This window comes from Thunnus maccoyii, chromosome 9 (assembly GCF_910596095.1).
Source record: "Thunnus maccoyii chromosome 9, fThuMac1.1, whole genome shotgun sequence".
NCBI lineage: Eukaryota > Metazoa > Chordata > Actinopteri > Scombriformes > Scombridae > Thunnus > Thunnus maccoyii.
In genome coordinates this window covers 1,941,295-1,968,512 of record NC_056541.1, presented here as the reverse complement: position 1 = coordinate 1,968,512, position 27,218 = coordinate 1,941,295, and the positions used below count along the sequence as shown (strand labels likewise).

Genomic DNA, 27,218 nt, shown 5'->3' with positions numbered 1-27,218 from the left:
AAAACTTTCCAGATGGACGGGAGACTCTCGCCGGACTGCTACGACCTGCAGGGTGACGGTCACATGACTGACACGGGTAGCTGAGCTAGCTCTACTGCTAGCCAGCTGTTATCTCACAGTTTTATTTGCAAAAAATGGTTCAATGTACATCTTTGTGTAGAAAATGATATTTGAAAATGGCGTTTGTTGTCTAATAATTACAGTGACATTGAGCATTGTGTCCTCTTCATATTTCTTCAGACAGACCCAAGAATCTGAAGGATCATTATATTATATAACCATAAAGGTGTGTTCAGGTTTTTGTTTTTATTACGTTTTTAATTTTAGAAAATTAAAGTGTTACAATAAGTGTTCATGAAGTGTTCATGAAGTGTTCCCTTAGGAGCACTTTGTGTGTGTCAGTAGCTCAGCTTTATCTCTGGGGAACATCCTCAACTCCAGGAGTGATGTCCAAATTAGGAAATGTGCGTCATGTAGCAGGTGGATGTGACTCCCCTCACTGAGACCTGCTGATAGACGTCACAGCGGAGCAGAGGAGAGACACTGAGATAGTGATGTAACCGACCTGCGCGCTGGTATTTGACTTTTTTTTTTCTTCCCGGAAACAAATAATTTTTAAACTATTTGTATGAAACAAATATTCATAAAAAAAACCCCACTATTTGTGCTTTGCTGAATAATGTATTTGTATTCGGGCACACTCCTATTATCTACACACACACAGGAGCTGGGTCCAAACTTTTGACTGGCATTATATACAGTATTCATATATTATTCATGTAAATATAGTAAACTCTATGGCCACTAACTAGCACCAACAAGAAAACATCTCAGCCTGTGTGTGTTCACATGTATTTCACCGCTGGATCGTTTGTGTTTATTCGCCCCAAACAGCCAAAACACCAACTGTACATTAGATATAAGCTAACTAGCAACAGACACACCGAGCGTGTTTCTGTGTGACAGAACGCAAAGTGAATTTTAGACACGTTAAGGTCACATATAAGTCAATGCAAAGACGCAAATACACATCAGCACCAGTTGAAAATGTTTTAACTTGAGCAAAGAAATTTGCATGAATCTCTTTATGAATCTGCTTCATACAAACAAACAGAGACTGGAGGGAAATAACAGAAAGAAGCAGAGTTTCTGGTGAGTTCAGCTGCTGCAGCTTCATGCAAAGTCTGAAAAATGTAAAATATAAATTCCTCCCTTTTGGTTTCTGATTTCTTCCTCAAAGGAGAAAACAGGACAGGGGGAAGGATTTAGAGAACAGATATGTTGCCGTAGCAGACAAAAAACATTTCAGTTGGACATTAAAGGATCAGATTTCACTGTTCATTCGGACTCCTGACTGTTGTCTTAAGACTCAGAATGATCAGACGGGACCTGAACTGCACACTCTCACTTTCCTCGACGCTTAACGACACGTTACTGAACTGAACTGGAACTAAATGTTTCCAGCGAATGTAAAACAGGATTGTAAATTAGTTGCATATGAACAAACAAGTTTCCCAGTAGACAGGACTGGTGTGTGTGTGTGTGTGTGTGTGTGTGTGTGTGTGTGTGTGGTATGACCTAAGTCACTTTCAGGGACACAAACCAGACAAAAACCAGTTAATTGGCGACGGCTTGTGCAACTTGTGACCCCAACTGGTGAAACAGTGATTTTTGGGTCAGTGGTGAAGGTTAGTGTTAGCCTCCAGGAAATGAATGTAAGTCTATGTAAATACCCCAAAAGTGACTTACGTAAACCTGTGTGTGTTTGTGTGTGTGTTTGTGTGTGTGTTTGTGTGTGTGTGTGTTTTGTCCGTCCATCACGTAGACCAGATGCTAATCGGCCGCCATCAGTGACCACTTCCTCCCTCTGCAGAGCTCTCAGCCAATAGGACGACAGACAGAGAGGAGATGGCCTCACATGTAAACACTGTACATCCTGTCACTCCCTCACACACACACACACACACACACACACACACTCTGCCGTCTCCTCCCAAACCTCAGGAGGACTCAGTCTGTCATTACTGACCCACATCACAGACCGACCTCGTCCTGTTCGCTCTGTTCAGCTGCTGCTGGATCCAAACCATCTAAAAAAAAAAAAGGCTTTTTTCTCTTTCTCGACCACTTTTCTTTGACCTCAAGAAGAAATATGATGAGGTCAAAAAGTGAAAAAGACAACAGCGCTGTTATTGTGAGAGAATCTGAGCTGTGCTGTTTATTTCTGGTAGTAAAGGAGGAACTAAAGCACATTATAAGCAACATGTGGAGCAGCTGTACTCAAATACAAATCTTCAAGGTCCATTTAACAGATTTCCCCCTCATTAAAGGTCCAGTCTTATGTACATGAACAGCATTTCTATTAATATGAAGGGTGACGCCTTAAACTTGGACACAAAAGGTGTGATGCTGATAACACTGGTGTAAGTGAGTTCTAGATGTAGAAGATTTCAGCTGCTTCAGTTTTGTGGTTCTTCTTCATGTTCTTGGGGATAGTTTCGGTCAAAATGGGAGTTTTACGTTAGCTTACCGCTCTTCACTGTGGCCACTGTTTCATCAGTGGTCCATCCACTCATCTTTAAATACAGTTTTCACTGTCAACCTTTGTTTTTATGTATCAGCTAGTTTTGAATAATCATCAGGTGGATTTATACTCCTCCAGACGTGTCGGACGGCGGATCAGCAGCGGTGGTTCACGGCCGTTTCCGTCACTTTCTGACACCGATGAGCCTTAACAACAAAGACTATGAATGTCTTATCCCCGTATTTAAACTACATATCATGTCTCCCTTCCTGACTGTCGGCTTTTCACTGTCAGCCTTTGAATGTGGCCGTTCAGAACAACTTTAAACATAAACACACTTGATTTCCAACATGTTACACAGTTATGAGCAACCATAAAATCAACGATGCGTCACTCAGAAGTAGTCCGGGTCAAGTTGAAGTGAAACTTTGCTCCTCCTTAGGAGGAGAGAAGAGTTTAGAGCAGAGTTTCTTCACCTTTTCTGGCCTGTGAAAGCATGTTTAGAGGAGGCCGAGATCAGGACGCCAACCATGAAGTTCAACATCACTCAGTTTGGTTCAGACAGGAACTTTGTTTAAAACTCAAAAAACAAAAAAAAACTTTGAGAAAGCATTTTTTGGGGGTTTTACTTTTATGTTATTTTAAAAAGAGCCCCAAACTGATTCCAATACGTGTTATACAGTATGTATGTATATACGAGATACTGTATATGATGATATATTTAAAACCTATTGACTAAAATATTCATTGATGATCTTGATGACAACAAGACAACGAGAAAACTAAATAAAAAGGAAACAAACATTATGATGAGGATGTGCAGTTCTGTTTACAGTTTGATGTACGACAGAAGTTCTTTTAGAAATTCATCATGTAGAACAAAGTCTCAGTGCAGTGTGTGTGTGTGTGTGTGTGTGTGTGTGTGTGTTGACTCACCCCGTTCCTCAGCCAGACAGACGGGTCCTGCTTTGAGACCAGCTCAGAGGTCCGAACACCTTCTGAAAACAACAACAAAAATCAGGTTTTCATGACTGTGTCTCTTGTGTGTGGAGCAGAAAAAAAGTTCAGGTTGAAACAAGAGAACAAACATATAAAAGAGTTCCTGCCGGTGTCTGACTGTTTACCTGTCCCAGGTGTGTCTGTCAGCTCGTTGCTAGGAGACGATGACAGACAGCTCATGATCATGTATTCAGCATCTTCCACTGGAAACAAAACAAACACAGGATACAAACATCCATCAGTGTTCTGACTAATCAACCACAGTATTAATCACCAGGTGAGTGAAGTTAGTTCACACACTCACCTGAACAAGAACATTTACTCAGATACTTTGTTTCCATTTTATGCTACTTTAAACTCGTACTTCATTACATTTCAGAGGGAAATATATATATATATATATATATATATATATATATATATATATATATATATATTTGAAAGTACATTTCTGAAAGTTTATCTAGTCACTACTAGGGGTGTGCCTGAATACAAATACATTATTCAGCAAAGCACAGATAGTGGGTTTTTTACGAATATTTGTTTCATACAAATATTTCAAAAATTATTTGTTTTCAGGAAGAAAATTAAACCATGTTAAACACCAGCGTGCAGGTCGGTTACATCACTATCTCAGTGTCTCTCCTCTGCTCCGCTGTGACGTCTATCAGCAGGTATTAACGAGGGGAGTCACATCCACCTGCTACATGACGCACATTTCCTAATTTGGACATCAGTCCCAGAGTTGGAGGTGTTCCCCAGAGATAAAGCTGAACTACTGACACACGCTTCATGAACACTTATTGTAACACTTTAATTTTCTAAAATTAAAAGCCTGATAATAACAAAAACAGGGTTTTTAAGCCTCTTTCCACTTTTACTCAAATACAGATACAAATGATTTTGCTGCCTCAACAAATACAGATACAAATGATTTTGCTGCCTCAACAAATACAGATACAAATACAAATACTGGGCTCTCTGCTCATCCCTAGTCGCTACATATGTGATGCTTATAGTCACATAATTGCTGCTTTAAACTATATTTCACTAGTAGACCTGTAGATGGTTTGAGAAGGTTGAATCAATGAAGGTTAAATGTCTAAACATCAGGAGAAGTTTTAATATGAATGTTAATATTTGGTATGTTGATAGGAAGGTTTGACTTATTATGGGATGAATGTATAACGCTGAACTGTTTTTCTGATTTTACAATATATTGGTAACAAGGTGACATGAAGTATTCAGACAGTGTGAATTTGAATTTAAAACTTATAACTTCAGAGGAAACTCATGAGCTAAGACACAGTTTCTATTAAGGCGTCTATTTTCTTTCTTTTTTTGACCAAATATGCGAATATATTAATCTTTTATTGAAACGAGTTCAGTCGTTTGCCTCATCATGTATCCTAAAGACATTTAGCTGATAATAAATGTCTCCATTTATCCCAAGAAGTTGTTATTATTTCTTTGGGAGAGCAGAGTAAACAGAGGTCACTGCTTTGAAAAGAACTTACGGTTATAAGACCGATGAATTGAACAAATTAAGAATTAAATTCAAGCTTTAATGTTTCCTCCAGACATTAAAACTTCCTTTATAAGAGGTGGTGCCCTGATTATATGAAGTTTTATCTTATTAAAGTAGTAATATTCCTACAACCATGTTGAACATCCAACATCAGAACAGCATAAATAACAGAAAAGCACAAAAAGCAGAATATGTCCCATTTAAGCATGTTTTGATACTAATACTTTTTAATACTTATACTAATAATTACTAATACTACTTAGATAAACTTTTTAATGTAACTTGTGACAGAGTATTTTTACACTGTGGTATTGCTACTTTTACTAAGTAAAAGATCTGAGGACTTCCTCTATAACTGGTATTAGAAGTAGTATTAGTACTAGTATCATTGACAGTAACAGTATTAGTTGTAGTAGCAGTATTACCACTGGTAGTTGTAGTATTACCAGGAGTGTCTGGTGTTTGCAGCTTGGACAGCAGCTCTGAGATGGATTTCTTCTGAGCCTGAGCGATGTAACTCAAGTTCTCCGAGTCCAGAACAGACAGGAAGGACTGCAGGTCCCAGATCAGCTTGGCGAGCACTGGAGACAGAAGAAGACAGATTAATAACTGGACCAGTGGAGGAACGTAACTAAATACATTTACTCAAGTACTGTACTTCAGTATAATTTTGAGGTACTTGTACTCTACTTGAGTATTTCCATGTGATAGTACTTTCTACATTTCAGAGGGAAATATTGTACTTTCTACTCCACTACATTTATTTGACAGCTTTAGTTACTTTTCAGATGAAGATTTGACACAATGGATAATATAACAAGCTTTTAAAATACAACACATTGTTAAAGATGAAACCAGTGGTTTCCAACCTTTTTGGCTTTTGACGTCTTACAAAAAGCAGTGTGTAGTCGGGGTCACATTTCACATGTCTATGAGTTGTTAACAGCTCCACCAAATAGTGATTTTTCCCTCTAAACTTCTCACATGCTTTCATTTCAATAAATGTTCAAATGATCCAATATTTCAGCAAAAATCAAAGATTAGAGAAAAAGTCCAAAAACTGAACTTTGTTTTTTCTTCTTTCCTCTCCCATTAATCATCTCACGACCCCTCAGATTTATCTGCTGACCCTTTGGAGGGGCCCCACCCCTAGGTTGGGAACCACTGGCTTCAGTATTAATAATCTAATGATGTCATATATAATAATATATCAGTCAGAGGGACCAAACCACTACTATTACTGCAATACTTTAACTACATCAAGCTCATAATACTTATGTACTTTTATTGCAATACTTTAACTACATCAAGCTCATAATACTTATGTACTTTTACTGTAGTAGGATTTTTCATGCAGGACTTTTACTTGTAATGGAGTATTTTTACATTGTTGTATTGGTACTTTTACACATGTAAGAGATCTGAATACTTCTTCCTCCTCTGGGACACACAGACTCCTCACTTCTCACTACACAAGTATTTTTTTCCTTTTATGTAATCAAGTAAACAAACAGTAAATACAAATGAACAGAAAACAGATACACAGACTTTATCACAATCTCACAGTGAGTCATCGTTTGACTGTTTGTTTGACTGTTGACAGTGAAGCAGAGCGATGAGTCACCCTCATATCTGTCACTATCATCGTCTCTATTTACACACACAGACTGTCTGTCTTTTCCTTTATGTCTTTAATGTTTAACAGTTGGACAATACTGTTCTCAACTTTCTTACCAATAAAACAAACAGTAACTGTAAATGCTAAAAGTTCTGCATGTTACAGTAAATACTGGCTGTTATGAGCATGCTGGCATACATGAAATATTCAGCATCTTAACATGTTAACATGGGCACATTGACATGTTTTACAGCTTGATAACATGCTAACATAGCACATTGACATGTTTTACAGTTCAATAACATGCTAACAAAGACCCATTAACATTTTTTACAGCTTGTTAACATGCTAACACACATCAGCAAGTTAGCATGTGTAATGTGTAATGTAAGGTATATATCTTGTCCTAATGTGCATAGTTAGCAAGTTAGCATGCATGTTACAGTGACTGTTGGATTATTGACTTACTGCCTTGCCAGCAAACAATTAGCATTTGGCATCTTAGCATACTAACATTTTAAATGTATTTATCACAGCGGCTTGTCAGCATGCTAACATGTTGAAATATACCATGTCACATTAAGCATTTTAGGTGTTTACATGCTAGCATGCTAAATATAGATTGCATGTGTGCCAGATCTAATCTTTATTCCATGTCTTTACTAAAACAGGTTTTTGTAAGTGTTTCCTTTTATCTTCTTTTCTGTTAGATTACCGGAACCTTCATCAACTGTTTTTGTCATTTATTTTCTGTGAATTTCATGAATCACAGTAAAGATGGATGGGGGTTTAGTGTGTTGTCAGTTGTTTGTTGATAAGACATGACAACTGTTGTGAAGTCAGTCTGTGTTTATGTGATGAATGAAGCTGTTGTCTCTTTGTCTCTCAGTGACTACTGACCCTTATTTGGCTTTAAGAGCGTAAATCTCTGTATCCTGTGGTTGAATTACACTTAGGTACATCTGAATGTCTGATTGGGACATTAAATTAAGCCCTGATGTTTTTGTTGGAGGAAAGTTTTATGAATCAGCAGCAGCTGACTGTTGCAGAAAACTAAAGTTCAGCCACAGTTCTTCTAATGTCCATTAGATGGTGCTGTGATGAAATTATGACATTATTGAAGTGAATGGGAAAACCCCAAATTTCTAAATCAATACAAGAGATTATTTTCAGCAACAGATGATTACTGCAGTGCAAAATATTAAGACTTAAGTGTTGCAACACAGAAGCCTGTCTTATAACAGAACAGTTCGGGTTATTCATGCTGTTAATAAGTGAGTAAAATGCCTGAACACTGAGCTATTCAGGTAAACTTCTCTCATCACAACTGTTGAGATGTTCTGACCTTCAGCCACTGATAAGGTGCTGGATGCTGCTAATGGTTAACACAGAATAAAGACTGTGTGTGTTGTTACATCACATCACAAAAACCTGATGTCACGTACGAAGACTGAGGAAACAGGAAGTCAGTTGATTTTATGTTGGCTAATAAGAAACAAGAGATGTCAGGTCAGAATACAAAGATATGTTTGAGGTCATTTAGAAACAGTGTCTCCATTACATAGTTTGTCTACCAAAGAGCATTAGCAAGTTTATTTTTTACAATGTATGTACTGTACACAAACCTCACTAGAGTCTCCTACAGAACCCCTTGAACCACCTAAAGGACCCCTAGACCCTCCTTCAGGACCACTAGAACCTCATAAAGAACCATTAGAATCTCCTAAAGGACCATTCACTAGAACCACCTTAAAAACATTTAAGAACTCTTCAGTGACCACTAGAAACACCCAAACATTTGAACTAAATTACCACTACCACCTCCTACAGGACCACTAGAACCACCTACAGGAACCCTGGAACCTCCTGAATGACTACAAGAACCTCCCAGGGCCAGCCCTGACTATGTTAGTGCCCTAGGTGAGATTTTTGAATGGAGCACCAAAAAAAGTGCAACAATAGTTCCCTCAGTCCTGGAATTTCAAAAATTAACTCACACTAAAATGAAGTGCCACAATGGTACCTCCAGCCCAGACAAAGCCCTCTCCCCCCGTCCTCCAGACAAAAAGGCAAGTGGGGGTCAAGGTGCCATTCAGTGAGTGTTTGGTGACATCGCCTGATGCAGTACATTAAGTTTGGTGGCTGTCGGGAGAAAACTGACTGACCAGTAAGGCTTTGAAAATCAAACCAGATGAAAACCCATGCAAGTCAATGGGGGAAAGAAAGGAAACTAGATACAAGGTGTACCTGCACATTGAATCAGAGCTCCTTTTTCTTTATGTTTGACGTTTCAACCAACTACAGGTGTTCCTCAGTTCCTCCTTTGCCTGAGGAAGACCAGTAGCTTGAAATGTTACACATAAAGAAAAGGAAGCTCTGATTCAGAAAAAAAAACTAGATACAAGGAGTACCTGCACACTCCTTGTATCTAGTTTTTTTTTTTGTATCCAGCACCTACCCCAATAAAGTTTTGTGGATGCTCACATGACTACTATGTTTCACTGAAAAGGAAAGGGAAAATGTTAAGAAGGGAGAACAAGTGTGTATTTCCAAAAGCTGTAGAAAAGTAAGCTTACCTGTTGGTAAGAAAAAAACAAAAGAAAAACATGTCCCACTCATTTGGTGCCCCGTCCCTTGTTTGGCATCCTAGGCAACCACCTATGTGGTCTATGCCACAGGCCGCCCCAGGAACCTCCTAAAGGGATACTAGAATCTTCTTAAGGAGTAAAAGAGCCACCTACAGGACCATTAGAACCTCCTAAAGGACCCGTAAAACAATTAGAACCTTCTAAGGGACCAGTGAAACAAAGAATAATCTAAAGGAGCACTAACCACCAATAGAGCCACCTAAAATCCCATCAGAACATCCTATAGGACCACTTATCATAAGCCCCTTTACTAAAAAAGACCTCATCAATGACCCCTAGAACCACCTAAAAGAACCCTGGAACCACCTTACTGACCACTACAACCACTTAAAGAACCACTACAACCACTACAACCACCTTAAGATTCTTTAGACATGAGCCACAGAGAATGAATGAGCGATTGTATTGGTTAAAAAGTAAACAGAACTTCTATCAAAATGTCAACATTTTTTAATCTTGAAACTGTTTTTTTATTCTAATGTTTTCTGTTGCTGTTTGGAACTGAACTGCAGTGACTCAGTGTGACAGGTTTGACTGAACTGATCTCAAAACACTCTGAATTATCATTGGAGGGAGGAGGAAATGTAAAAAATGCAGGAAAAAAAATCCTGCAAACAGACGGTGATTGTTGTGGAGCTCCATTCAGACAGACAGAGTGAGTCCATTCACACTCTGAGCTCAGTGGGAGGTGAAGGTTAAATGTTTCTGATTAACTCCTCTCTGCTGATTTTAAGGATCCTGCAGCTCTGCTTATCAGGCTGCTGCGGTTTTAAACACAGAGCAGCACATATCTCAAACACCCACAACAACACATGACAGCAACAGTAAGACTCTGTCTGCTAAGAAAAAATCTCACATACAAGAAGACCAGCGATGGAAGAAGCATTCAGATCCTTTACCAAAATACCAAAAGTACCAACAGAGCAATGTAAAAAATACTCCATTAGAAGTAAAAGTCCTGCATGAAAAATCTACTACAGTAAAAGTACATAAGTATTATGAGCTTGATGTAGTTAAAGTATTGCAGTAAAAGTACATAAGTATTATGAGCTTGATGTAGTTAAAGTATTGCAGTAAAAGTACATAAGTATTATGAGCTTGATGTAGTTAAAGTATTGCAGTAAAAGTACATAAGTATTATGAGCTTGATGTAGTTAAAGTATTGCAGTAAAAGTAGTGGTTTGGTCCCTCTGACTGATATATTATTATATATGACATCATTAGATTATTAATAGTGAAGCATCAGTGTTAGAGCAGCATGTTACTGTTGTAGCTGCTGGAGGTGGAGCTAGTTTACACTACTTTATATACAGTTAGCTAGTTTAGTCCAGTGGTTCCCAACCTAGGGGTGGGGCCCCTCCAAAGGGTCAGCAGATAAATCTGAGGGGTCGTGAGATGATTAATGGGAGAGGAAAGAAGAAAAAACAAAGTTCTGATACACAAATCTGTTTTCAGTTTTTGGACTTTTTCTCTAATCTTTGATTTTTGCTGAAATATTGGATCATTTGAACATTTCTTGAAATGAAAGCATGTGAGAAGTTTAGAGGGAAAAATCACTATTTGGTGGAGCTGTTAACAACTCATAGACATGTGAAATGTGACCCCGACTACACACTGCTTTTTGTAAGACGTCAAAAGTCAAAAAGGTTGGAAACCACTGGTTTCATCTTTAACAATGTGTTGTATTTTAAAAGCTTGTTATATTATCCATTGTGTCAAATCTTCATGTGAAAAGTAACTAAAGCTGTCAAATAAATGTAGTGGAGTAGAAAGTACAATATTTCACTCTGAGATGTAGAAAGTAGCATCACATGGAAATACTCAAGTAAAGTACAAATATCTCAACACTGTACTGCAGTACTTGAGTAAACGTATTTATACATTCCAGGACTGAGAGAGTCATGTTAAGAAATAACATGTCTTCACACAGACAGACTGCTGCTGGACTGACGGAGAATTAAAGAAAAGAGTTTGTGTAACTGAACGCTGCTTATCTGAACATCAACATTACTTCCTGTCTCTGGCTTTGATGCTGCAGAACACACACACACACAAACACACACACACACACACATTTGAATTGCGAACAGATAAAGTCAGTCATTGAGTTCAGAATCACAACACAACAATAATCAACAGTTACAACATCAACAACAACAAAAACTAGAACAACTATAAAATCTGATCCCTTTTGCCGCTCTCACTGACTAAATTTTCAGCCTCGCTCGGTATTTATGTCTTTAACAATTTTTTTCAATTAATCGTTTGCTAAACTCTTCCAGAGACTGTCTGATCAAAGCTTCAGCAGTTCTGTCAAGCTTTTGATTTCGGCACATGTTCAGACGCTGTACACAGGTCTTTAGTAAGACACATAATTAAAAACATTAAAGTGTAAGGAATGAATTAAACAGTGCTTTTGTCTGCTCTAATGTAAGCTGGAGTTGTTAGCATGTGTGGCTAACAAGCACAATACCTACAGTAGTAACTGCGTGCTGCTTCCAAGGCCAACAAGCATTTAATTAACCACCCACATCGTTTTTTAACAGAACAAGTTATATTAAAAACTACTGAGTCAGTCCTAGATGATGCTATATCAGAGTTTAAGCTAATGTTAGCAGCTGCTCTTTATTGGATTTGGGGAAGTTTACACTCCAGCAACTTATTGTTACGTTTCCCAAACACCTCAGTTTGTCCCAGAGGTGGAATAACTTAAAAACATCCATACAAATACTCAAATAACTGACTTCAGTATTTCCATGTGATGCTACTTTATACTTTCTACTCCACTACATTTATTTGACAGCTTTAGTTACTTTTCAGATCAATATTTTAAAAGTAAAACATATGATCAGTTTATAAAATATGCATTGATATAAATAAAATGATTCAAATTAGCTCTGCCTTGACAACATTAAATTGCTGCTTATGTATGCATAAATAAATCAACATGAATGAATATTCTGATAATATATAGATTATAAATATAACAAAATATATCTAAATCGGTGCATTTCACATAATGAGTGTTTTTACTTTTGATACTTTAAGTATGTTACTATTTCCCAGAGCACAAGTTACTTATTTTTTTCTCTATAGCTCCTCTCAGGTTCACTATAGTACACATTTGATGTTTGACATTAAACATATAAACTTCAGAAATGATGAAAATATGAAACTGTTATTAAAAACGCACAATTAAAAACCAGAAATTATCCTTTAATTAACATTTTCGGGATATCAGGATATTTTCATCTGATAACAAACTGTTTGTTATTTGTTGTTTGATTCCTGCAATTTGTTGTATTTCAAACTTCTTTTAGAATTAAGATTTGCTAATTGTTGATGTTCATGCCAATAAAGCAGCTTTAAAATAAAATAAACTGCAGTGAGAGACAAAGAGAAAAGACCATCCTCCTCACAGTGTGACTGAAGTTAAAAAGTTGAGTGTGTGTTTTAGTGATTTGAGCTGCTTTACCATGAAAACCAAACCCTCAAATTAGCCGAAAGATGTGATTCGTCCATACCTCCCCAACTCTGTGTGTATGTGTACATGTATAACTATCTTTATGAGGACTGATGTGAGTTTTAGACTTGGGAGTGAGGAAATGTTTACAAAGTGAAGACATTAAGGCTGTTCTAGGGTTAAGTTTCAGGAGATGAGGTTAGGCCTTTAGTTGTGATGGTTGAGGTTATGGTAAGTGTTTAGGGAACGCATTATGCTAGTGATGGTCCTCACAATTATAGAAAGACAAACAAGTGTGTGTGTTGCAGGGTGTGGAGCAGCTTTTTCTTTCATCCTCCGGTTGGTAAATATAGGAGAGCAAAACATTTACATTACAGCTTTTTCCTCTAACTGGCTCAACTTCAAGAGTCCAATCAGCACTAACCAGTTACTAACCAGTTACTAACCAGTTACTAACCAGCAGTGATGGAAGAAGTAGAAGTACCAATACAGCAATGTAAGAATACTCCTTTACAAGTAAAAGTCCTGCATGAAAAATCTTACTACAGCAAAAGTACATAAGTATTATGAGCTTGATGTAGTTAAAGTATTGCAGTAAAAGTAGTGGTTTGGTCCCTCTGACTGATATATTATTATATATGACATCATTAGATTATTAATAGTGAAGCATCAGTGTTAGAGCAGCATGTTACTGTTGTAGCTGCTGGAGGTGGAGCTAGTTTACACTACTTTATATACAGTTAGCTAGTTTAGTCCAGTGGTTCCCAACCTAGGGGTCGGGCCCCTCCAAAGGGTCAGCAGATAAATCTGAGGGGTCGTGAGATGATTAATGGGAGAGGAAAGAAGAAAAAACAAAGTTCAGTTTTTGGACTTTTTCTCTAATCTTTGATTTTTGCTGAAATATTGGATCATTTGAACATTTATTGAGATGAAAGCATGTGAGAAGTTTAGAGGGAAAAATCACTATTTGGTGGAGCTGTTAACAACTCATAGACATGTGAAATGTGACCCCGACTACACACTGCTTTTTGTAAGACGTCAAAAGCCAAAAAGGTTGGAAACCACTGGTTTCATCTTTAACAATGTGTTGTATTGTATAAACAGTACTTGAGTAAATGTACTTAGTTTCTTTCCACCACTGCTAACCAGTATTTACTCTCTAGTTTAGTTCATGTATTATATTGTTTCTGTAGTTATTGAAGATAAAGTGACTAACAGAAGCTAACTGTATATTAAAGACTGACTGCTCTCAACTGTTAAGTTGAATCAACTTAAACCAAAGTTGTAATAAAGCAGAATTATCCTTCAAGTCATCGAGTCATAAAACTACAGATAACAGCAGTTAGTCAGAGTGTTGTAATGGCAGAAAAATGCTAAAATTGTCAGTGTGGAGACTTTATGCACTGAATGTAAACAGTCTATTAACCACAGTCTCCAGGGGGGCAGCAGGAGGAGGAAGCGAAGATGATGATGATGATGATGAGGAGGAGGAGAGGGAGGAAGGATGAGGGAGAAGGACAGACGACTGTTTCCGGTTGTTGTGCCGCTGCAGTTAACATACCATCAGAGTGATAAAGACTCCACACACAGCAGATGACTAAAAAAAACGCCCACATTGTCATAAAGCTTCTTCATTCCTGCTCTCCAGAGGAAGAACACTTTAAAATCTTCATGGCCTTCCAAAACTTTACATTTACTTCCACTAACCTCCACCCCCGAGACAAATACATGGCATGACATAATTTGAACTTAATTAGAAGACTAACTCCTGTTTACAACTGACTGAATATCTATCAGTCCTACAGCTGCTCCTCTACATCACTAAATGTGCAGGGTGAGTGTTTGGGGACCTCGTGACTCATCTAAAGGCTCAAATTTCCTGTGAAGAGATCGGCCAACTCACATTATGACTTGTTGTATCATGTTTTTTTTTTTGGGAGAACAGTCTCAAATATGTTAACTGTGGGCTTCGGGGAATAATTATCTGCATTTTTCACAATTTTCTACACTGAACAATCAAAGGATTATTAAAGAACAGTACTTAGAAGACTCGTCTGATGGAATAATACAATCTGTCCCTCAGTTTTCTTTGTGCACTTTGATAAAAACACAACTTTACAACAAATGAGCTCAATATAGATATTAAAGTCTTCAAACTAGATTTTGACAGTTGCCCACTTTGCCTGGTTTGTTCCAGTCTGGATCAGTACTGGTGAGAAGTTTCAGCCTTTGACTTTATAACTGATCTAAGAATTTATGACTTCAACAAGTTTGGTTACAGTTTTGATGGATTTAGATATTCTGCCGTTATTCTGAGAAGTTACTACAAATGTTATTTAGATGTTTTAACGTTATCAGTTGTAACAATGTCATATTTTTTAATATTGAGGTAAACTATAAATAAAACAGTAAATTTACATTCAGCTACAGTAAAAAACACACGTAAAATGTTTTCATGTGAAATAACGTTTTATGTAAAAAATGTAAAATTGTGCAATTTTATAAGTTATTTGGAAGTGAAATGTCTCAAAAACTGCATGTGTGTGTTTATGAATCCATCATTTAACATTAATTTCAAATGTGATATTACATTCCAATTATTTTTTCACATGTGAAATATCTGAAAACCTGCCTACTGTTTATATAAACACGTGTCTATAATTGAATCACATCTGGAATATCTTAAACTCATATGCGCCTTTATCATGTGAAATAGTCACATGTGAAATGTCCAAAAACCACGTGTCTGTATGTGAAATGTATTTCATGTGTTCTAAATCCATATTTGTGTTTTGTGAGTAAAATTTTTTAAACTATTGTAAGTTTTGTGAGAAAGAAGCCTTGTTGTTTTTATTGTTTTATCCCCTGGTGTAAAGACATTTTTCCTATAATCTTTCTATACAGCTGTTGTGTCTCTATAGTCTCAGTATTAAAGTCATTACAGCAGACTTCTGTAGATGCGTATCAGAGTGAACACAGTACCTTTCTGTTTGTCCATGTCTGTTCTCTCAGTAGCTGCTGATCTTCAATCTCATAACTGCTGACGAGTCCAAAACATCAAACAACAGACAGTTTTCTCCTGTTTTCTCCTCAGTGGACCGTTTGTGTTGCTCTGTGTGAAGAAGTTTGAGCTCTGACAGTCGAGTCCGGCCTCCGTGTGACATGAACACATGAGGGAGGAGAAAGAGGACGGACCAACACACTCAGCCTGTGTGCAAAAACAACGTCCTCACTGCTTCACATGTGTATTCAGTGCACATCTGCTGTATGTTCACACCAATGAAACAGCTCAAAGTATCAGTTTGGTGATATTCTATGATTTTCTTAATGTCAACAAACCTTATTAAAAGACCAAATCAACACTGAATTGATCCATCTTACAACTATTGTGTGTGTATCCAACTTTCTTTAAGCAAAAATGACAAAAATTCTCTGGCAGCAGCTTTTCACATGTGAATATTTGCTAGTTTTACAGTTTTCCATGATAGTGAACTTATTATCTTTGTGTTTTCAACTGTTGGTCAGACAAAAAGTCATCTGATACTTTATTTTTTTAAAGGTCCCGTAATTATACTCTAATTTCCAGAAATCTTCTGAGTAATTTGCAAGTATTTAAAGGTTCATTTTTCAGACATTTTACAGAGAGGGTGGTGCAATTTGGTACAAATGATAAGAAAGCAAAACAGAAAAAAGGGTTAGTTGTTAGTTGGTAAGTACCTATTTGTCATATTTGGGTTCATATGTAGTTGTTAATAGACAGAAAGTGTGTTTTCAGTGCGTATTTTTGTGTGTCAAACTACATATTAGCATATTACTGTAGGTTGTTTCTTAAAAAGTCTATAATGAGCACTGAACCAGATTACATAACACTTTCAAAGAAATGTCCTCAGAATTAACAATTATACAGCAGCTAATTTAAGAAATTACTGAAAAAATCTAAAATGCTAATATTAAGTTTAGCACACAAAACTACACACTGAAAACTAAATATTTTCAGACAGTTATAGAATATCAAGAGTCTAATTTATTAAGATTTTTTGCAGTATGAACCCAAATAAAATAAGCAGGTACTTACCGACTAAACCAACATAATGCTTTTCTGTTTTTTTTTGTTTTTTTTTTAATAATTTGTACTAAAAATGAATCGTTAAATACCTGCAAATTACGCAGAACATTTTCAGGAAATTAGTGTAAAATAAAGTGTTATCAGTTTAACTCTAGCTTCAGGGAATAATGATCAACTTTTTTTTTTTTTAACCATTTACTGACATTTTATAAAATGAACAATCAATATATTATTAAAGAAAATTATCGATAATGAAGATAATTGTTGGTGTTATAGATATTTGCGTCACACAATTTTGATTGATTTAGATGTTCTGTCATTATTCTGATGAGTTACAACAAGTGAAAACTTTGGTCAGAAGTTTAGAAGTGTTTAACATAACAATTACATATTTTATCATATTGAGATAATGCCAACATATACCATATAAACTACAAATAAAACACTAAATCTTACACACTGGTCCTTTAAAGAAAATGTACCCTTTCCCTTCCTTTGGCCTACAAACCACATGTTTTTTGTGGTAGTTGTATTTTTCTTACTTTGTATAGATATTTGTTTTTTTCTCTTATTCTTTGATTATCAGGCACCGCAACTTGGCAATAAATCTGATTGTGATTTAAGGATTTTAACAAGATAATTGAACTTTTTTTTTATGGAAAAATCATATCAGACACAGATTATTACCCAAAGCAGAATATTTTATATCCATCTTGTCTCCATACAGTCCGCTGGGTGGCGGTAGCCTCCTCGAAGTCTCGCGGTGTTTCCGCTTTTATCGACGGAGAGGAAGAATCGCGGAAGAGGAGAAAGCTTTCCTGACGGCTCAGCAGGCTAACAAGCTAACAAAGATAATTATCTGTTTAACAGCCAGTTTTATCTCGTTTACAGGCCAGATAGACACCCGGACCGAAGGTAAACTACAGTGTTTTTGACGGACTCTACCCGTCTGGTTCGGTATTTGATGGTTTTTGTTGTGGCCTCCTGATGTTAGCTTGATAGGTTGATAGCAAGGCGTAGACAGAACTGCAGCTGTTAGCCGGTTAGCTGCACCGCTAAGCTAACAGCAGGAATTCAGAGGTTTTCTCAGAGAGGGAAGTCAGCTGATTATGTTCAATACTTCTGCTAAAGATGGCCGTTCTTACCCTGCGTGACTGTCACGGTGGTTAATTATACATGCTAACGCTGAGCTGAGTGTTAGCCGAGCAGCTGCTTCCTTTTGTTTGTTGCTCAGTTCAGTTGTTTCTGTTCAGATTCAGATCAGACTCTTGCTGGTTTTAAACTCACTTTTCTCTTCCTCACAGTATCAAGATGACAGCCGCACCTTACAACTACTCCTACATCTTCAAATACATCATCATCGGTGAGATATAAAGCCTGAAGGACGAAACACACAAATATCTGAAAACACAGTGCTGGAAGAAGTATTCAGATCTTTTTATTTAAGTGAAAGTACCAATACAGCAAAGTAAAAATACTCCATTACAAGTAAAAGTCTACTATAGTGAAAGTACATAAGTATTATCAGCTGGATGTAGTTAAAGTATTGCTGTAAAAGTAGTGGTTCATCATTTCCTCAATTAATTGGTTAGTAGTTTGGTTCATAAAATGTTGATCAGTTTCCCAAGATGACGTCCTCAAATGTCTTGTTTTTTCCACAAAGATATTCAGTTTACTGTCATAGAGACTAAAGAAACCAGAGAATATTCACATTTAAGAAGCTGGAGTAGATTTTTTTTTGCTTAAAAATCACTGAAATGTTTACTTGATTATTAAAACAGCAGCAGATTAATTTTCTTTCAGTTGACTTTTCCATTAATCAGCTGTTTCATTCTGTCCAATTGTGTTTTCTCTCTCTGCAGGTGATATGGGAGTAGGGAAGTCTTGTCTGCTGCACCAGTTCACAGAGAAGAAATGTGAGTCTTTTCAACTTCTCCTCATCCTCCTCCTCTTCTTCGCCTCATCTCTTTCACTTCCTCTCATCATTCTCTACTTCATTCCTTGTCCTTTTTTATGCTCGTCCTCTTAGTCGTTCTATTGTGACGGCTCTGTTCCTTCACCTCTATCTCCATCTTCCTCTCACCTGGTGTCAATGCACGTGTTTAATGTTTGCACACGTGGGACTGCACTCTTTTTGAAATCAGTGGTCGTAAGTCGAGTTTCCATCCAAATGTGGCACAAATTTTTAGCAGAATTTCCAGAAAATCAGATAAAGAAAAAGCAGATTCACGCTTGTTTCCATCCGCTACCGTTCTAACTTCTCAGGGCTAATGGTGATGTCTTCAGATGTCTCGTTTTTTCCAACCAACAGTCCAAAATCCAAACATATTCAGTTCACTATTATGTACGACACATAAAAGCCTCAAATCTTCACATTTAAGAAGCTGCAACCAGCAAATATTTGGATGTATCGGTTAAAAACTGACTAAAACGATTATTTGTATTGTATTTTATTTATTAGAACAACGCCTAATACAACCTTCTAAAGCGAGAGGTGATGCCCTTTAAATGTCTTGTTTTGTCAACAGACATACGTTCAGTTTACTGTGACGTTAAAACAAGGAAAAGAAAAATTCTCACATTAAAGAAGCTGGAGGCATTTTACTCGAAAAACTGACTTCAGTAATTCATCGATAATTAAAAAGGTTGCAGGTATATTTTCTGTCGATCCAGTAATCTATGAACCGACTAATCGTTGCAGCTCTAATGATGATGTGTGTTCTGTGTGCAGTCATGGCGGACTGCCCTCACACCATCGGGGTGGAGTTTGGGACGAGGATCATGGAGGTCCACGGTCAGAAGGTGAAGCTGCAGATCTGGGACACAGCCGGTCAGGAACGGTTCAGGGCCGTCACCAGGTCCTACTACAGAGGGGCCGCCGGGGCCCTCATGGTCTATGACATCACCAGGTACTGGACTGGGAGAGGTGGGGGTGCAGGGGGGGCGGGGGGCGTGGTCATCCTCAGGAGCTTCCTGTTCCTTTAACTAAACCAAAATGGCCTGCTGTGATCTGAGAGAGTCACATTCGGCACATTTCTGGTTTCTGGAATTTAACGGTGGAAACGTGATTTTCATGGTAGTTTGATCTTGTGAAGAATAACTTTTTTTATTCTTGTGTCGCTCTCTTTGTGTGTTTGTGTGCAGGAGAAGCACTTATAACCACTTGAGCAGCTGGTTGACTGACGCCAGAAACCTGACCAACCCAAACACAGTGAGTTTTCACACACACACACACACACAAGAAAACATGGCTCCCAAAAGAGGAACGACTGTGGAGGAACTGCTGGAGAAGCAGAGCTGCACTTCCTCTCACGGCGAACCAAGAAATCCAACCTGTACATTTAGGAATAAACATTGACAATTTGAAAGCAGTTCAAATAATGAAACATCACAAATTGTTCTCGTTCTCGCCACAGTGGCCACTAAGGACAAAAGCACAAACAAACAAATGCTTCCAAAAGAACTGATAAGCTGGAAATGCTCCTGTATGTGTTTTACTATTTATAGCATTTCTCTTAATGTTTGTGCTTCATTTGTGTGTGTGTGTGTGTGTGGGTGTGTGTTTTAGATTTGTTCACAGTATCATCACACAGCACAAGTCTCCTACATTAACATACTGTATATCTGCTTGAAGCTGTAATGCAGACTGCAGCCACAGGGTGGTGCCATTTCACCACAGTGAGTCTAAACTTTCTAGTCCAGCCTGGTATAGTTTTTCTTGTATATGTGTGTGTTTGTGCAGGTGATCATTCTGATTGGTAACAAGGCCGACCTGGAAGCTCAGAGAGACGTGACGTATGAGGAGGCCAAACAGTTTGCTGAAGAGAATGGTGAGAAGTCTTTAAAGGGGCCATATTATGCTTTTTCTGGTTTTGTTATTTACATATTTACTTCTGTTTTTTTTTTTTACCGCTGTGATGTTGGATATCTATGTTAAACTTGGTAAAAGTTCCAAAACTTGAGGTTAACGTATGTAGAAATGCTCCGTAAGGTTTTTCCGTGTTTCGGATTGGATTTTGGCTCCAGTGTGTACAGATGGATTTGAGAAGTTGACATTTGGAGTAAAGAAGGAGAAGGAGAAGTGAAATCCTGCTACTATAGTTTGTTTACGTAGCCTCCGGAGCCGGAGGAAGCTTCCTGAAGCTGACCAATCAGAACAGAGTGGGCTCATCAGGAGGCGGGCCTTAAAGAGACAGGAGCTAAAACGGCCTGTTTCAGACAGAGGCTGAACTGAGAGGCTGCTGAAAGGACCAGTAGAAGATAAATAAGGAGTTTTTTACTTGAATCATGCAAAGATATTCCAGTAGAGCCCCAGAATATAAATATAGACCCGGAAATGTGCAGATTATGTCCTCTTTAAAAGCTGGTATTCAAATAATGGCAGGGTCTCAAATAATTGTGTGGGCGTGGCCAACATGCACAAATAAATGCCAGGAACATAAACACTGGAGGAGGAGGGATTACCTGTAACCTTCTACAGCAGCTCACATAGTAATTTTAGTTTGATTTCCACAGCACTAATTCCATTAGTACGACTACATTTATGTTATGCTCAGTTTCTATTTTAATAGAAATCATGTTTTCATGTTGTAATTAATTCTAGTCATTTCACCTTTGCTGTACTCTTGATTGATGTTAAGCTAATGTCAGCAAAACTCAACACTTCCTGATGGCTTTTGTTACATTATAAGCCTACAGTACTTATAAGGGGAAGGCTGCGTGACTTTTGATGTGAAATTTCTGGAGAAAGTGTTGAGTTTCATTCATGGTAGCTGAACTTTGTTCTGGGAAAAAGGCAAAGTGGAAAGCTTGACATGACTCTGTTGAAATAGAAATTATACTGAATTTATCACGACAACAGGTCAACTGCTGAGTTTGTGTTAACAGGGAAAATTAGAAATAAAGGCCTGGAAACTATCTCAGAATTTACTGTACATCTTAAGCTGAATATAAGACAACGGATTGACTGACTGGTTTTGATCTCTGCTTCTGTTGTTGATCAGGTTTGCTGTTTCTAGAGGCCAGTGCCAAGACGTAAGTACACACACACACTCTTATCTTCCCAAAGGTGTTAGAGGTCAGGACTCTCTGCAGGCCAGTCAAGTTCTTCCACACCAAACTGGGAACACCATTAGCACAAAGTTAGAGGAACACTATTGTCTAAAATATCATTGTATGCTTTGCAGTGTGTCCACAAACTATTGGACAGTATATTTTTCTATAGATTGCAATTGGAGAGAACAACAAATTAAGATTTCAATTTAAACTTGTTTTCTGAGCATATGATAATAAAGCTTTGAATCTTGAATCTATAAGACCTTTTTCATGTTATTTTTATGATTTGTTTATTTGTGTTTTGATTATTTTTGCTCCCTCTCTCCATCCCCCAGAGGGGAGAATGTGGAAGAGGCCTTCCTTGAGGCGGCAAAGAGGATTTACCAGAACATCCAGGACGGCAGTCTGGACCTGAATGCTGCTGAGTCAGGAGTTCAGCATAAACCGTCGGCGCCGCAGGGAGGCCGCCTCAACGCCGACAGCCAGCCGGCCAAAGAAGGCTGCAGCTGCTAACCACAGACAGAAACTACAGACCCGACAGACAGACGGACGGACAGAGACACAGACAGATTCACAGAGAACCCCTCTCCACCCAGCAGTAAAATGCTTCTTCTATCCAGAGTGTGTCGAACAGGATTTAGCTGGATTACATCGAATTATTGCAGTGATCCAGTCCAACCACCTGTAGTCAAATCCAGACCTCAGTTCAGTCTGGATCCCTAAAGCCAGAACCAACCATCCTCAACCATTAAGTGGGTAAATAAGGACACCCTCAGATACACCCAGAAACCCACAACTATCCAAACGTCTGTGGTCTCATTCCAGCTCACTCACTTTGGCAAAATCCAGACCGCCTTCAGCCTACATCCTGGCGCACTTAGCCCAAACTAGGCCAATCCGGACCATTCTCAACCCATAATAGGACAGCCCTTTTTCCAAGACTTGACTACCCTCAGGTTCCTGTCCAAATCTGCAGCACTGTTGGCCTGACTCAAGCAACAACTTTTTAAATTTTTAAAAAACTTCATCCCGAAAGTGAAACACTCACATGTCCCCAGAGACAAATTAAGATGCAAGGTCCAATTTTGGCCAACCTACAGCCCAAATCTGGACTACACCAAATTCGGTTCACCCCAGTTCCAAATCTGGACCTTGCAATGGACAGATCCAGAGCCCAACAGTCAATGTTTTCAGCCCACATTCAGGCATTCCTGGCCAAATCTAGGCCAATCCAGACTGTTCCAGCCGCTTTAACAAGACTAAAGTATCCTCAGACCTTGTTTCTCCATACCTGTGGCGCTATTGGCCTGATTGAAGAAACACTAGCCTCAAATTTGGACAACCCATGTGCAAAACACCCATGTGCAAAAGGCCAAATAAAGATACAAGGCTCATAAGCATAAGCTCAATCTGGACTGTGCTTGGTCTGATTCAAGACCACCTTCATCCCAGATCATGGCATGTCCCAGAAGTGAAGCATTATAAGCCCAGAATCGGACAGGCCCAAGCCCAGCGCCAGAAATCCCCTTTTTAAAGACTGGACTAATCTCTTGACCCTTTCCTTGCCCACTCTGTAGCGTGATCATCCTGACACAAGCAAGGTAGTCTACATTTTGGACTACCCTCATTCCAAACACCCATGCCCCAAGGGACAAATAAAGATACAAGGCTCAAATTCGGACCAATGTGCAGCCCAAATCTGGATTACACTACTCCAAAATTTGGATCATCCTTGTTCTAAATCTGGACCAGGACAGATAGACAGATCCAGAGCCCACATTTGGGCTTACTGGCCCCAAACTGAGGCCAATCCAGACTGTTGTAAACCCAGAGAAGAACAGCTTTTAGCACTTCACCAAGGCAACCCTTTTCTCAAGATTGGACTACCTTTCAGATCCTGTCTCTTCCAAGTCTGTAGCTCTGTTGGTGTGACTTGAGCAAGAACTGTTTAAATTTGGGTCTACCCTAATACCGATTGCGAAACACCCACACATCCCCAGAGAAAAATAAAAATATGGCACAGTTTCGGACCAACCTACAGCCTAAATATCCACTACACTTGACAAAATTCACATCAACCTAGCTCCAAATCTGTCGGCCTGACTTAAGCAAGGGTAGACCACATTAGGAGCTACCCTCCCTCGTCCCAGATGCGATACACCAGTTTCCCTAGAGACAAATTAAAGATACGAGGCTCAATGTCAAACTAATCTATAGGCCACATCTGGACTATACTTCGCCAAAATACAGACCATGCTTGTTCCAAATCAGGACATCCAGAGCCTCAATTCAGCTGGTCTGCCCTTGGTCCAAATTAAGGACCACTTTGTATCAGATCTCCAAATCTAGACCTTATGGTCCAGTTTAGACTAACCTCTGCTATGAATCTAGATCGTCCTTGCCACCAATTCTGACACACACTCTTTGATTTTGTATTTATATTCCTACACGTCCTACATCTGACCCCCCCCCCCCCCCCCCCCCCACCCACCCCTTCGCCTCAGGAAACCTGTCGTTCATTCATTCTTTTCATCACAGAAAACATCTCTTCCTCTGCTCCAGTTCGTGTCAGCTCCTCGTTTTACTCCTTGTTTATTTGTTCCTTTAGTGGTTGTAGGTGGATCGCAAACTCATTGCATTTACACCATGTTGTTCATGTGGGTCAGACAAAGCATTTACGCTGTTGTTGATGTGGATTGGAGACTCTGAAACTTGGCAACTGTTAAAACTGTTGTTTGTGTGGCTGAATGTGTCTCAGAGGAGGTCTGGAGACATTTCACCTGTATTCAGACCTGGAGCTGATGATGTAAATTTACTGGTGTTTGACTTTAGTCCAGTCATCTCAAATGCAGGTTAAAGGGGCACTCCACTGAAGATCAGTTTACTCATCACGGTTAATACTACTAAGCCTCTGATAATAGTTCTGTAACAGCGTCTTAAGTCTGCAGGAATAACCCCAAGAATGTAATTTGGCTTGGGCTCAAAGTCTATCTGTAACAGGGGGTTTAGAGTTTGAAAGACGTTGGCCTTCATCTGACAGGGTGAGCATAACAAAAGCGATTATTGAGTTGATTTATGAAAATTGCAGGATTCAGGGTTTTGGAGCTTGGCCCTTACTAGGGGCTAAAAGTCAGGAAATCTCTGCTTCTGCTGCTTTACTTTATAGGAGTGCAATATTCGAAGCCTTAATATGCTTCAAATTAACTAATTCATATGATGTTTCATCCGGCTACGTCTAAATCCCTGGAGTACCCCTTTAACCTCATGTACCCCTAATCTGAGGAATAGCTGAACCTGACAAGCATTAATTATTTTTCCAAAATAGGATAATTCGATAGTCTCAAAGGGACCCAAGGACAGTCGGACACTGTCTGGTCTGATCATTTATCAGGAACTGAGCGCATCCTTGAAAACCTCTAACACACTCACATTGATAGACAGGATCCCGAAACCCACCATCCCCACAACTCAACACTTTTTTAAAAGTCTAAACTATTTTAATCAACATTTTAATTTCTCCATTGAAGGCAACATCAATAGTTATTGATAGTTCTGTGGAGAGATGAAGCAAAGATTGATGGAGATGATGAAGAAAACAAAATTTGACTTACCTGGACTGGATTTCACTAGTGGTCCCTCAGTGGATCTCAAGTTCAGGATAGATTTTTAATAATTTTTTTCTTTTTCTTATTCACATTATTTTTTAAATATGGTTTCCAAATATATATATATAGACGGTATATTTTCAATGTCACAGCTCCCCTTAGTGGTAACTGATGTGAATTTAGAGGAAGAAAAATGGCATAAATGGAAGCAAAATGGATTCTTTTTAATTTATTACTGCCTGATTTTGTTTTATGTTTTTGTTTTTTTACATTAGTCTGAGATTACACTTAACGTGAATGCATTACTCTGGTTTATTGTAGAAACTAAACTAATCATTGGTTAGTTCTGCAAAAGGTAGGGGCATAAAAATATCTTAAAGGTGCAAGATGTAAGAATTTTAGTTTGAAACATTCAAAAAGAAATAACAGTTTTGACGGTTCGTCAAAGATTTCTATGTATTGTGTTGCAGAGATATCTACTGAAGTTAGCATGCTAACCAGCTAGCCCCGGCCCATCCGGTCTCGTAATACCACTTAGTACCTCAAGAGACGATAGTGAGTCACTGTAGTGTCCAGTCTGCCCGCAGTCCAACATGAGAGGAAGAAGTAGCAGCACGTCGTCTTCTAGCTTCGATATATTCACACAAACGTTAGCTCAACGTTAGCACTGAACTGATATTTCTATCATACTTAGTCAAAGTCCTAGATACCTATTTGCTAGCTAACAGAGCACTAGCGTAGCGTAACATAACAGACGCCCAAACTTTCTGGTGATATGCTGCCTCCAATTGTTTTGGAGTGTGAAGTATGAATTCAACAGTTCTTACATATTGCACCTTTAAAGGAACTCTGACATTGTTTAAAACTATGCCCTCCAACAAAAGTTACTCTTCCTTTAACTGTGATTCAGTTTAAGTCAAAATGCTCGAGCCTTGATATCCTGAAGTGCGTCAAAGTTTCCTCTGACTGTAACTCATCAGCTGCATTTTAAATATAAAACAGTATCATGGTGTGTAGAATGAGACCTCTGCATTATATGAACCACTTCTCTCAAACTAACTGCGGCAGTCTGTAAAATTTTGTTCTTAAAAAAATCATTCCAGCGTTAACTTCAGAACACAAACTCCTGCAAAAATGTAGCTTAACTTTATTTTACACTTTTGAAAATAGTTAAAAACTGCATTAATTTATATTTGGTCAGTAGGAGAAAGAAAAACATCAGAACAGATAAACTGGATGTATGACGTGTAATGTTTGACATTACTTAGTGAATTCATGCAGTGTCACCATAAAAGAAATATTGATTATTGCAGCCTTAACTTGATATCATTCTGCTCTCTGATGAATGAAAGTCAGATTCACACTAAACAGATCAGTCGGTGTCTCACGCAGCGAAAACACACCGAAAAAAAAAGGAGACAATGCTGCTTAAAGGTGCAGCGTGTCGGGTTTAGTGGCATCTAGTGGTGAAGCTGCAGATTGCAACCAACTGAATACCAGAATACTAGAGCCGGTGTTTAGTTTGTCCGCTCTGGGCTACTGTAGAAACATGGCGGCCTCCTCCCTCTGTAGATATAAAGGCTCATTCTAAGGTAACGAAAACACGATTCTTATTTACACTAATCAAAACATACTTATGCATATTCCATTTCTGCTAGATGCCGCTAAATTCTACACACTGATCCTTTAAAATACTACGAAGATTTTTGTGA

The 27,218-nt window shown here is 38.4% G+C and overlaps 2 protein-coding genes across 2 annotated transcripts in view; one reads left to right on the top strand and one right to left on the bottom strand.

Annotated features, from left to right (window-relative positions):
• The window catches only part of si:dkey-220o5.5 (actin filament-associated protein 1-like 2), a 43,210-nt gene that overhangs the window by 12,344 nt on the left and 3,648 nt on the right, over positions 1 to 27,218 (bottom strand). Inside the window, exons 2-5 of the mRNA XM_042420359.1 lie at positions 15,763 to 15,931; positions 5,477 to 5,632; positions 3,649 to 3,726; positions 3,461 to 3,522 (exon numbers count right to left, since the gene is read on the bottom strand). Coding sequence (XP_042276293.1) covers positions 3,461 to 3,522; positions 3,649 to 3,726; positions 5,477 to 5,632; positions 15,763 to 15,778 — 312 coding nt within the window. The 5' untranslated portion in view covers positions 15,779 to 15,931. The remainder of the gene's footprint in view (positions 1 to 3,460; positions 3,523 to 3,648; positions 3,727 to 5,476; positions 5,633 to 15,762; positions 15,932 to 27,218) is intronic.
• Positions 17,587 to 27,111, top strand: LOC121903413 (ras-related protein Rab-14-like). Its single transcript, XM_042420410.1, has 8 exons — positions 17,587 to 17,761; positions 18,151 to 18,209; positions 18,709 to 18,762; positions 19,578 to 19,755; positions 19,991 to 20,057; positions 20,589 to 20,676; positions 21,850 to 21,880; positions 22,237 to 27,111. Exons 2-8 carry the CDS (start codon positions 18,158 to 18,160, stop codon positions 22,412 to 22,414), a joined length of 648 nt encoding a protein of 215 aa, XP_042276344.1. The 5' UTR covers positions 17,587 to 17,761; positions 18,151 to 18,157; the 3' UTR covers positions 22,415 to 27,111.